General features: G+C 43.7%; 1 protein-coding gene across 1 annotated transcript in view; it reads left to right on the forward strand.

Annotated features, from left to right (window-relative positions):
- LOXHD1 (lipoxygenase homology domains 1) overlaps nucleotides 1-12,700 on the forward strand; it is a 149,206-nt gene that overhangs the window by 127,125 nt on the left and 9,381 nt on the right. Inside the window, exon 37 of the mRNA XM_025144978.3 lies at nucleotides 4,574-4,759. Coding sequence (XP_025000746.3) covers nucleotides 4,574-4,759 — 186 coding nt within the window. The remainder of the gene's footprint in view (nucleotides 1-4,573; nucleotides 4,760-12,700) is intronic.

Here is a 12,700-nt window from a genome sequence, read left to right on the forward strand (position 1 = left end):
CAGATTGAGGCGCATCACGCATTATCTCACCTTGACTTTGTCTAAAATATTGACCCTGTGAGGGGGTTGTGCCACACCAGTGCTCATATCACCTGCTGATCTCTACCTGTCTCTGTTTCCATTTTTATTTTTCGATTTACCAGTACTAATTTATGCAGCTTCTGAGGTTTGAATGGAGAATATCAGAATTCTCCTGGCAAAGTGTCTTAGTGCTGCCTCACCGTTTTTCATCTATCTAGCTGCTCTGCTTGCTGTTCGTCTGAAAAACCTAGTGAAACACTAAGGACAAAAGAGAGATTTGTTTATCTGCCTGGCGATCCACCTAATATAATGGTAGAGCTTTCTATGACCTTTTTATGAAATTCAGGCCTATCTCACAAAGGCGATAGAAATGAAAACAAGAGGAGAATGGGAGATGACAGCAACAGGAGACAGTTCTGCCCTTCTCATTGAATGAGAGATGAAGGGTATTAATGATGAAGCATTTTATTTCATTATGAGCAGTGACAACCAGTAGGAAGGAGCAGATTACAGAGAGGTTTCAGGGAGTCTGTTTGTGATTAGATCATACAGAGCACTGACATCATGCTGAACTTTATCCAGCTTATCTGAAGAGGGGACAAGTCATGAACCATCTCTCCTCTTTCATCTTTGTGTATTCCATGATTGCTCCTGGTTGAACCAATTGAGGAAAAAGACCTTTTATCCTTGATGGTTAGTGTAAACATGTTATATCATCTCCTGCCACACTATATATTGCCTAGGGACAGCATGCTCCGCTGTGAATAGAATCAACCATGTTTATTACTAGGTATAATGGTTTTCTCTACAATAGCTTTCAACTTTCCCATCTATCAGAGGCAATGAAAAGAAAGAAAACATGGGGTAGGATTTGTCTCATTTATTTGTTATCCGAAAAATTATACTCACGGTCTTAACTCCTTCAGAACTAAATTCTGCATGGCTAATTCTGCATGGCCAATTCTGCATGGCAGGAGTGGTGTCCTAGCCAGTGGGCTGCAGCATCCTCTGGAGCATCCCTCTCCTTCACTCCTTATCAGGTTCAGACAGGATCAAGACTAGTAAGTTAGTCTAGACGGATTAAGTTAGAGAAAATGAATCCCACCAAAATTGTTGTACAGCAGTCATTTCCTCCCCATCATGCACACAATAGCAGTCCTGTTTCATTTTTTCCTTTAAAAAAAATCGGGTTGCAGTTTGGATTTTCAGCAGTAATTCAGCTTGGTTGTTCTTATACCACTCAGACTTGTGGAGGAGGAAAATCTCCTCCTGCAAGCAGACAGACCTCTCTTTCAAAGTTCAAAGGCCACCAGCTGTAACTCAGATGGCTGCTCTCAGAATACATACAGAAAAAGGAAGAAGAACTCATTGCATCAGATACATCCCAAGCCAGATGGAGAATCTTTGGTTTAAATCAAGACCTGGATTTACTTTCCATCTTGTAACAGAAGTAAAGAGCAAGACCATTTTCTTCAAGGTATGACCCACAGACATGGCTGCAGTGGATTCAGAACACGTGATGGTGTTTTCTGTAACAACAACAAAAAAAGACTTCTGCCTTTTGATTTCAATCTACGCAGCTTTTTTGTGTTCTATATGCAAGCATCATACGTGTGGTAATGCAATAAAGACTGAGAAAGAATAAACATTGCTTTCACATTTTCCAAGGATTAACGAAGCAGGAGGTTTTTATCTCTGCTGTTAAAAGATTAATTAGTATGTTGTCAGCTCGGCTACAGCTTACAAATTACATAATTTAATACAGTTGTTGTCAATTCCAAGTGCTGTATCCAAGTCTCTGTTAAGACAAAAGAAGGACATTCTTTGGCCTCGGAAAGCTATGACTCAAATCCCCTTTGGTCAAAAATGATGCAGCTGTTCAATCATAAAATCATAGACACTCTTATTGGAAGAGGCCTCATGCAACTTTCTCCTCAATGGACTACTGCTAGCACTAGGTCAGATTGGCCAGTGTGAATCTTGGACTCTTCCAATATGGTGTTGCCATGACCTCCCCAGGCACCAGTTCCAGACCCGAAAATTTTACCAAGAAAGGTTTTTTCCCTAATGTTCAACCATAACCTCCACAGCTCCAGTCTGTGGCTGTGGCTCTTTGGGGTGTCTGACATATATATGCCCAGCACATGACCCTGTAATCAGTATCATGTAATATGGATATGATGGATGTGGCTCCATGCTGGATGTGACTCTGGGCAGCCTGGTCTGGTGGTTGGTGACCCTGCACATAGCAGAGGGGTTGAAACTGGATGATCATTATGGTCCTTTTTAACCCAGGCCATTCTATGATTCTGTCACTCCCTGTGTGTACTCACAGATGTCCTTGCTGACTCATGACAGCTCATCTCCCTTGGCCTCCCCTGATGGCCATGTGCCCCAGCACCTTTCCATTTTGGCGACCATCTGATAGGCTCTCCCTGTTGTCCCTGCATCCCCCTTGACCTGAAGACTCAAAATGGCACAACGATTCAAGTAGGAACCCCTCAATTCTGGTCAGGGAGCATCAGATGTTCCCTCCAGCTGCTCATCACACTTCTCCTGATGTAGCCCAATATGTGGCTTGCATTGAGCTTGCTATCAGATCAAGTTTGTCCTGAGTATGAATGTTGCTGCTGTAACTTCTGGATCCTCTTAAACTTCCCATCCTCTTCACATGCAGAGCTTATTCTACCCCAGATGTAGAACTTTGCATTTCTCCTTGCCGAACTTCATGAGATCTCTGCTTGCCCAGTCCTCAAGTTTCTCAGTGTCAATCTAGGTTGGAGCTCTGACCTTCAATGTGCTGCTCACTCCCTCAGCTTTAACATTACTTGCAAATCTCCTGAGGATGCTGTGTGATTTTTTTAGGGTGATGATGATGAAATTCAGTGGTGCGGACACCAGCATTGACCCCTGAGCCATTGCACTCATTGCCAGCTAAGGCCTGTGCAACAGCACTGCCTTCATCTCTTCATTGGTCAGTTTTTCTTACAGTTCCTACATGTACCTAACAGTTTCCTGGGTTTAAAAAACAGAAAACAAAACAACAGGTCAGGATGGTTTGGGGAGGGGAGAGAGACCTAAATAGGTGAATTGATTCAGCAGTTTCTGTTCTTTTCTTTTCCATCTTCTGCTAATTGCCTGCAAGAGAAATGTCACGGCATGAGGCCTCCATAAGGTTCTTCCTGCCAGGAAGTTTTTGCAAAGAAACAGTTGGTTCTGGGCTTTTTGAGACTTAGCATTAATTGGAAGCCTCTTCCATGTAAGGAAATGGAATTTAGTTTGCTTTGTTCCTCACCTCAGCAAGCCTTAGGGGCATAAAAGGTGCTGCCAGATGAACTGCCTGAATCCCTGATCCTTTCTCTTCCTTCCTAAGTCCTTCCCAGGGAACTGCTGAAAATTAACCCCAGTTTAACATAGGCAATTTTTCACATGGACAATGTAGCTTTACCTGTTCTCTGTATGACTCTTTTCCTTCTTTTTTTCTTTCTTTTCCATCTTTTCCCCCTTCTTTTAGTATTTGTTTTCAGTCCTATAAGAAAAGTGGTGATTTTTTCCCTAACTTCTGTATTCATGTAATTATTCTGAGGAAGAGATGGCTTTCCCTGAATCTTTTGAGTCCCCCTGACTTTGTCTCTGCACAGCGTTTTGAATGGAGCTATGGGAAATACCATCTGTGTGCCCAAAGTGGATTTATGACGCTGCTGTATAAGGAATGGATTGGCAGGCACTTAGGAGTTCTGAAAGCAGGGATATCCAACCAAGGGCAGCAGATGATGAGTTTCTCTGAAAGCCAGCTTTGGGTTTGATGATCTCATTTTTATTTGTCAAAATTCAAGAGTCTCAATTCTGACAGAGCAATGAATATCTGCCCACGTGGAGACAAATTTCTCCCTATGAGTCCGCTTTCTTACGATGGCATCAAAAAAATATATATAAGAAAATAGGATGATAGTTCATGTTTTTGGTCAAATTTTAAATAATGCCCTGTAAAACTGTGCTAATGCCTTCACTAAATTTTTTTACAAGTTCATTATATGTGATGGCGTAGCCTTGAACTCTCAAAAAGTCTAGAAAATTGAGTGATTATCTCTTTTCTTCTGCAACATATGGACAGTAGTGTTCATATGAATTACAATATCAGGTAATAAAGACTAACCTAGAAGTGCATCTTTTCCAAGCACATGCATGAGGAGGGATGGAAGTTGGTGGGTCCAACAATCATGTGGGAAAAAGAAAAAAGCATTTTTTTCCTTTGATTCAACTTGAAGAATATTTTGAGAAATGGGAACATAGAAAGAAGGCTTGTGGGAAAGGGAGAATGGCTGCAGGATGTCACAGCATTTTGTCCGTTAATCTGTATTTTGCTTTCAAATCCATTAGGAGCAAATATTCATAACTGCACAGTGTCCATACCTTGAATGCAAGTCAAAGTATTCCAGCTGTGTTTGTATTCCAGCCACCCTCAATGCCTCCATTTCTGGGCATTTGGAGGTTGGTTCCAGCCCTGTGTGGCAGGGCATCTCTTGACCACATGCCTTGCTATCTGTTCTAGGAGCTGGCACTGACGCCAATGTGTCCTTGATTCTGTTTGGGGAGAATGGGGACAGCGGGACCCTTGCCCTGAAGGAGTCCAACAAGTCCAACAAGTTTGAGCGGAACCAGATGGATGAATTCAACTTCCCCAACATGCTGAGCCTGGGAGATCTCTGCAAAGTGCGAATATGGCATGACAACAAAGGTCAGGGTGGTGAGGTGTGGGGTGCAGAGGGATAACCACTGGGACAACCTGCCAGGAGGGCATCTCCCTCTGTGGCCATGGGGCAGGTTGAGGACAATTCCCAGCTCTGCTGCAGACTGAGTAACCCAAGGGTCATACTGGGACCTTGTGGCCCAGCTTGCCTAGACACCCTCCCTTCGTGCAGGAGATTCAGTGGGCTGATGGTTGGATTTGATGATCATAATTGTCTTTTCCAACCTTAACGATGCTATGATTCCATGATTCTGTCCTTGTGTGTTGCTGTATGTTCTGCTCTAATGTGTCCCCAGTTCAGCCAGTGCTGCAGCTTAGACAGCGATATCTCCTCCGAAGCATACACATACCAGCATAGCAGCTCCATTAATGAAATAGTTTTGTCACAGGCCACTATGGCACCTTCCTAGCAATTTAATCAGCCTGACACCGACACAGAGGGTAATGCAGCCTGGCATAGCATGGTGAGCTGTATAAGATAGAAATGAAGATCTGTGTCTGTCTTTATTAAAATCAATGCATCACGCAGAGGGTGTGCAGGGCCCTGCTGAGAGATGCTGACATTTCCCTGCTGCTGGACACCCTATCTGGTTTCATAAGCAGCAGCAGCAGCACTCGGTACCACTGTCACAGTTATTTGTGCTGTTATTCAGGTCCCAGACAGCATCTTGGAACAAACACACCCACCACACTGCTGTGATGACACCTCTCAGCCCTGCCCATCTAACTTCTTTGGCTGCAGAGGATGATTTTGCACTAACAATGAATGCATTGCTCATGGCAGGCCCTTGCTGCAACCCAGACGTGAAGCTTGATGGCTCCCATAGACCCATGGGCTGGTTTTAACTTGGTGGTTGGAGAGCTGAATTAATCTGAATTCAGTTTCCAAAACACTTGTTCTTTGAATCTGCTGTTCAGATGCTGAAATGGAAAGGGCTATCAGAATACCCACCAGAGTTTTAGCTCAGCAAACAGGCATCCCTGCAGTTGCAGGTGTGGTTTGGATGTCATTCTGAGAGCAGCAAGAAATCAACATAGACTTGTAGATTCCTCTTTAAATATATTATCAGTAAAAATGTATAGAGAGAGCATTTCCCTTAGAAGACCTCATGGCTCCCCAGGCATTGGTCAAGCTAACAGAACAAAACATGCCCACCAGACCAGGGCTGGTCTTCAGGGCTCAGGCATGGGAATGGACACAGAAGGCAAGAACCAGGTCAGACCAAGGGTCTGCCAAGCCCAGCAGCTGTTTCCAACAGCAGCAATCATTGGGTGCCTGAGGAAGTGAAGGAACTGACTGAGCGTGTGTAATCCTGATACATCCTCTGCATCTCACTACACGTAGCTCAAGGCATCTACTGAGCTGGATATCATTTTTGTCTGTTAAGTAACTTGCAGTGAATTTGCTCATTGAAGGGCTTGTTCAGACTTTCCAGGAGACATTCAGCACCCATGGCATCCCATGGCCTTGAGTCCAATGGGTCTGCTCTCTGCTTCATGATGAGCAACTCCTGTTTATCTTGCATCAATGCCTGTTCCTTCTTGAACGAGTGATCATGGTTAGAATGAATACTAGAATGGCTTCAGTTGGTAGGGACCGTAAAGATCATTGAGTTCCAACCCCACTGCCATGGGCAGGCGTTTACCTTCTCCATGCCACTGTTGGTTTTATGGGAGAGATTGGAGAGAAACCACCATGCACCTGAACTATGGTAAATGATATCTGCATACTGTTGGTTGGTGACGAAGAAAAGCTACAGAGTTTACTCTAGGCCAAGCAGTAAATTGCTTCAATTCATTTAATTTTGGTTTTGTTAGCACATGTTGCCAGATAATCACCACAAGCCAGCTAAAACAGCAAATCATGCGTCCAGAACCTGAGAAAAATAGTTCATATTTATAACAAATAACACACTGCAACTTCATATCTCTTTCCTTATTTCTCTCAAATCACTATTTTCCATTTATAAAAAATAGTGCATAGTTTTTTACCAAGCCAAGTTGACCGTAGGTTTATGCCTTGGACAAACAACATGCTAAGGATTTGTTCAGCATTAATGTAGTTGCTTTTCCCCTCAATAAGAAGGACAACTGTAGTTTAAGTCATACCATATGTTGTATTCATTGTTCTTGCATTAGTCATGTGCAAGGCATATCCTATCTACAGCATCACACAATGGATCATGACAGTTTTTTGGGTGAGTAGAGTATTTATTACTGCTAGGATTCCAGGCTATAGCCATTCTTTACGTACATGCCCTCTCTATACGTATTTCTAATAGATTGGCTTTGTCAGTGGTTAGAAATTCCTGTCTCATTTATTTTGCATAGAAGGAGTGAGGTCAGGGGCCAAGGGTCATGTATGGTTCTTATCAGGTGCTTGGGAGACTCTGGGTATTAAACAGAAATGTGCTGTTATTTACCATTAGTTTCAAGCAACAAGTTCTTCTCATTCCTTACTAATTGTGATTTATGTGGTTCTCTGCCAATGCTCTGTAGAAAACTCAGCCTCATAGTGGACCATTCCATTGATTCTCACATGCTGAATACTTGAAACATGGATGATGTTCTTTTCCCAAATTTCTTGATAATTAGCTTTAATGGCAGCTTAAACCTGGCTTGACTCAGGTGTTATCCCATGGGCTGCTTAAGAGACCAGCTAACCAATATGTTTCTTTTTCCTTTATTTCCTTTCCATAGAATCATAGCGTCATAACATAACCCAGTCCCAGCAATAAGTGAATGGGATGGTCCCCATCTGGGGGTAACGTGCTTAAAGGGCTGGCCCATTGTGGTGGCTTTGCCACAAAATCCAGCTCAGCACCCACTCCTATGAGCAAAGTTTTTCTGCAGTGGATTTGCTACCTGTTCATACTCCCCTTTTGTTTATCGTTTCACTGAGATTTGACTGTACCAGGCTGTTCACAATTGAAAAGACAGTAATTGCAATAGCAAAGGCTGTCAGAAGGTCTTTAAAACATAAACACTCTTTGTCTTCTTTGGAAAAAACATGTCAGAACGCTGGCTTTATTGTCCCACTTTAATGCTTTTAATGTCATCTTCCCCACCAAACCCACCACGTGGCATCTCCATCTGAGAAACAGAACACAAAAGAAGCCCCCATCCAATCCTCTGACTTCAATAGAACTGAGGGAGGAGGTCAGTGCTCATTTACAATCTGGCAGCTCAGAGACTTTGCGACTGCAGTTTCAGGGAGCTTGTTCCTGACTTCCCGGATGCTCAGAACTCACCAGCAATGCCTGGTGACAATGAGCTGATGAGAACAAATTTTAGCTTTGTTTTGCTTCACATCTTTTTATCCTGCCCCTGTTCACTTTGAGATACCAATGTTCTATCCAATATATTTAGAATTTCTGAGCAAATGTAATTGCCTCCAGACTCCCCATCTCCTGATCTCAGATAGGCACTATGTATTCTCTCATATCTCCATTCATTTACTTCTACGTTTATGCAAGATCGGTATCAGCATGTCTGTAGAAATGCTGGCTTTCTAAATGTACTTATCTTTTTTTTTTCCTCTGATTTAAGGACAAAATCACCATTCTGGAAGAATGACTTGAAGTTTTGCAGTATCTCGATAATGGAATTTTTTACCTATAAAACTTTTCTTTTTCATTTTCCCTTTGCAGCAGGGGGATGTGGGGAATCCAGATCGAGCTCCCTCATCTGCCTGAGTAGATTTGAACTGGGATGGTAAACATTCTAAAGTCATTAATTTCAGATTGCTGATTATCCCTGTTGCCATCAGCCAAGAGGAGCCAGGAACAGCCTAATTATGGACAAACCAGACTTCTCTGTGTTATTAGAGAAGCAAAGATAGAAGAAAATAACCAATTTGTGCAGCCCAACTTCTGTGGCTCAACAGAGCACTTCTCCCAGTTACACCAGCTATGACATTGTCTGATGGAGTTTTAAATAGCCTTAATGCCCCAGTGACTCCTTTTGGGTGCATCTTCAAAAGGAGAAGGTATCTTATTCATCTTTCTTGAGCTGGATGCAGTGCCGGAACATCAGTACGTCTGTGTTTTTCCTTTTCTTTCTCTGAAGGAACTGCCTTTTCAGGAACAGAATCTAGGACCAGCATAGAAATCGAGTGGGTCCTGCAATCACAGCATAGTGCATATCCAGAGATATGTTTCTGCACTCCACAGACACAATTCCAAGCCTTTGGGGCACTGGTAGAGCATAAGTTATTAAAAGAAAACTAAATATCTGCTTTTCTGCCCTCTCTAAGGATTGGCTCAGCTATCAGACTTGGAAAGGTCATATTTAAGCCTTCCTTTCAGCACTTGCTTTCTCATTCATAAATCTGCTGGTCCACGGAGCAGATCTGCTGAATAGTTTCTTCTTTAAGTCAAAAGAAAAAGGAAGAGAAACAGATGCATAAAGCTGCTTGAGGAGAGAAGACTGCTCCATCCCCTTGCTTTGTTGATGGCTCAGTAGAGAGAAAGACAACCTAAAACCCTTCCCCTTTCTGCATGGGTTGAAGACTAGGCATCATTTTGCACACCAGACCCATGTAGGATGCCAGCAGCTGTGATGTGGCTGCTTAGTCCTTCGGTTGCCAAATCAACCCTTGGCCCTCAGGAGATCCCAGCACAGACTCTGCAGAGTCAGGTTTAGAATCCTTAGAGCTGGAAGGGTCCTTTAAGGGTTATCTGTTTTCTTCCTTATGGCACTCTGTCTTATCACAGAAGTATGCTACAGTCATCACAGCAGAAGCAGAAGACACAGCTGAAATCTCACAGCCCGGATTTGACATTAAAGAAAACAAAAACAAAAAAAGGGTTTAGGGAAACAAAACTCTCTAAGCGCACTCAGAGAGAAGGCAAATACTTCAGTGTTGACCTTGCACTGAGAAGCACATTCGTTGCTTCCCACTCTCCTGTAACCATTCACTACAGAGTGGAAGGAAGCCACCAGACCAGCTAGCAGCTGTAAAAATGTCAATCCCATAAAATCTTTTTGCTACAAGCCTTCCTTGCTTTTCTTGGTGACGAATTATCCTGCACCCTTATTAAAAGCTTTTGCATCAAGTACGCTTCAATAAAACACAAAATATGCTTCAATCACAGGAATATTCTCCGAGAAACCATTATATCTTCACTCTGAGCTGTTACGTGTTGTTGCACTGGAGCAGTTTATCAGTAAGATGTGTGCTTGTTTGCTGTTGTTTTAATTTATTGCTGGGTTTGCCCTGATTCAAATCTTGCACTGAACACATTGCACAGGCAGCTCGGGAGGGCGGCAGGAAATCTGTTTTCTAAAGCTGTCCCAAGCGTTAAGCATTTGCTTCATCAAAGGTTGTGAGAGGTTTTGCATTGCGTGTCTGCTCTGATGAGAAATGTTGTGGTGTGAGCTCCCATGATCCTCGAGGAGAGATGCACAAATGCATCTATTTTTATTCTGCCGCTGTCTTGCTGAATGACCTTGTGCAAGTCACATCCCTCTGCCTCATTTTCAGTTATGTAAATTAGGGATAAAAATTATTCACCTTCTTAAAGTGTTTTGAGGTGTACCAATGCAAAGCTAGATGCTGTGACTTCAACACCTCGTAGTTAATGCTCCCTTCCTAGCAGCCTGGCTCTCCAAACTCCCACCACTCTCTGGATGCCATTTCACGTGCTGGGGCGTGAGGTTGGACAGCCACCTAACCAGGCAGAGGATAAATAATGCCATAGGACACAAGGCCAATGAACTGCATTTGTAGTGTTCAGAGGAATTGAAAGGGACTCCTGGAGATCATCAAGTCCAACCCCCAGCTAAAGCAGGTTCCCTACAGTAGGCTGAACAGGAAGACATCCAGGCAGATCTTGTATTTCTCCAGAGGAGACTCATAGTCAGCAGAACCAGGAGGTGGTCATACCCCTGTACTCAGCTCTGGTGAGGCCATACCTCACTGCTGTGTTCAGTTTTGAGTCCCTCACTACAAGAAGGACACTGAGACCGTGGAGTGTGTCCAGAGAAGGGCAATGGAGCTGCGAGGGGTCTGAAGTGCCCGTGTTATGGGGAGAGGCTGAGGCACATGAGATGATTGTTCCATCTGGAGAAGCGGAGGCTCAGGGAAGGCATTGTCACTCTCTACAACTGCCTGAAAGGTAAAAGCAAATAGGATAAGAGGTAATGGCCCTAAGTTGTGCCGTGGGAGGTTCAGTATGGATATTAGGAAAAAATTCTTCTCTAAAGGCTGGTGATGCACTGGCACAGGCTGCCCTGGGAGCTGGTACAGTCACCGTCCCTGGAGGTGTTCAACAACTGTAGAGATGTGGCACTTGGAGACATGGTCAGTGGGCATGGTGGGGATGGGGTGGGCTTGGGCTGGGGGATCTTGGGGACCTTTTCCAACCTTCATGATTCTATTATTACCCTTGATCAATGTTATCAACCACTTCAAAAGCCAAACTAAAGATGTGTTGCAAAAAAGAGAGAGGTTAGAGTGGAAAATCATTAAATAGAGCCACAGATGGGGGATTTTCACTTCCATGGGCAGTGTATTCCAGCCTGGATGTGATTATCTCCCTGGTCTATCAGCAGGGATTTGATCCCACCAGGTCCTATTTCACAAGGAATAGCTCATATTCACTACAGCAAGGATATGGATCAGGTTCCTCGGAAATTCACCACCATGTGGGTCTTTTTCATTCATTTTCTCTCATCCTCAGTAAATGGTTCTGCATGTGTCAAAATAGCTTAATATCTTACGAGTGAATATTGGCTGGGGCAAGTGGAGGCTGTTCCCAAGAGAAGCAAAGGAGACTTCTGAGGCTGCAAGTTGGAGTTCTCTTTAATTGAACAGTTACCTTAATTGTTTGTATCCACTACTTCTAAAAGCAATCCCCATGGTGCTCATCACTGTAGAAATGCAAGACAAGGAGCTCAGAGTCCAAGCTCTCTGTCTGACATCAGTAAAGTGTGAGCCTTCAGCATCGCCTGGGAAAAAGCAAGGTGCTCCCATGAAGACCCTGCAAACATGCATGGAGGACCCCTGCTCAGCATCACTCAGTTGTCAGGTTGGGTTCTTTAGAAAAGGGAGATAAATAGGACAACTTGCTGCTTTTTTGGATAGGGACACCTGGGGAAAAGAATGCTTTTCCCTACGTGACACTAAATTATACAACTGCCAGAGTCAAGCAAGTAAGACGATTCTGTTTTCCCCAAAGCCCTTCTCCTCCTCTAATTACATCTGAAATGTTTTGCATGCTATTGAAAATGTCACTTCCAACTGCAGACCATTAAGGGGCTGACGCAGCACAGCCGTAGGTTTCATTAGGACAGAACTGCTGCTGGGGATTTTGATGGCAGCAAAGCAGGCCTGGAGTGGAGCTCCTTTTGTTACAAACACTGAACATTTGTCATGGTGATAGTGGATTGTCTGCAGTGCCAAAGTGATGGCCATACTAAAGACCAAAACCTGAAGAATCAAGTGGGGGCGGCTCAGATATTTGTTATTTCTTCCTCTCTTCTCAGTAATGGAGTGGGCCTGGTCTGTCCTGAAGGCTCTGCAGAAAAGCTCATGGTATTTTCTGAGACATTTTTGCTACTGAGTTGTGCCTGAGCCCTGTAATCCTGGTACTGTTGGTCAAGGTGTCCAAAGGGATACAAACAGATCTGTACTGGCTCTTCTGCAAGTGATGGAAGTCGGGTGATGGACTGACTGACTGTGGCCTTTTACAGCAGAGGAGGATCCATCATCCAATGTTATCTTGGCATGCAGTGAAAAAACTGATAACATCACTGTAGAAATTCTCCAAATTCTTCATGCTTTGCAAGCAGTGGTCAAGGGTCATCCTTGGCAATGCCCACACTCCTTTCTGGTTTCTCCTCCCCACTTCTTGGCTGATGCCTATCCATAAACAATCCAGCATGAGGAACTGAGGCTTTGGGGATTATATCCACATGGGATGTACT

This window comes from Gallus gallus, chromosome Z, assembly GCF_016699485.2.
Source record: "Gallus gallus isolate bGalGal1 chromosome Z, bGalGal1.mat.broiler.GRCg7b, whole genome shotgun sequence".
Taxonomy (NCBI): Eukaryota; Metazoa; Chordata; class Aves; order Galliformes; family Phasianidae; genus Gallus; species Gallus gallus.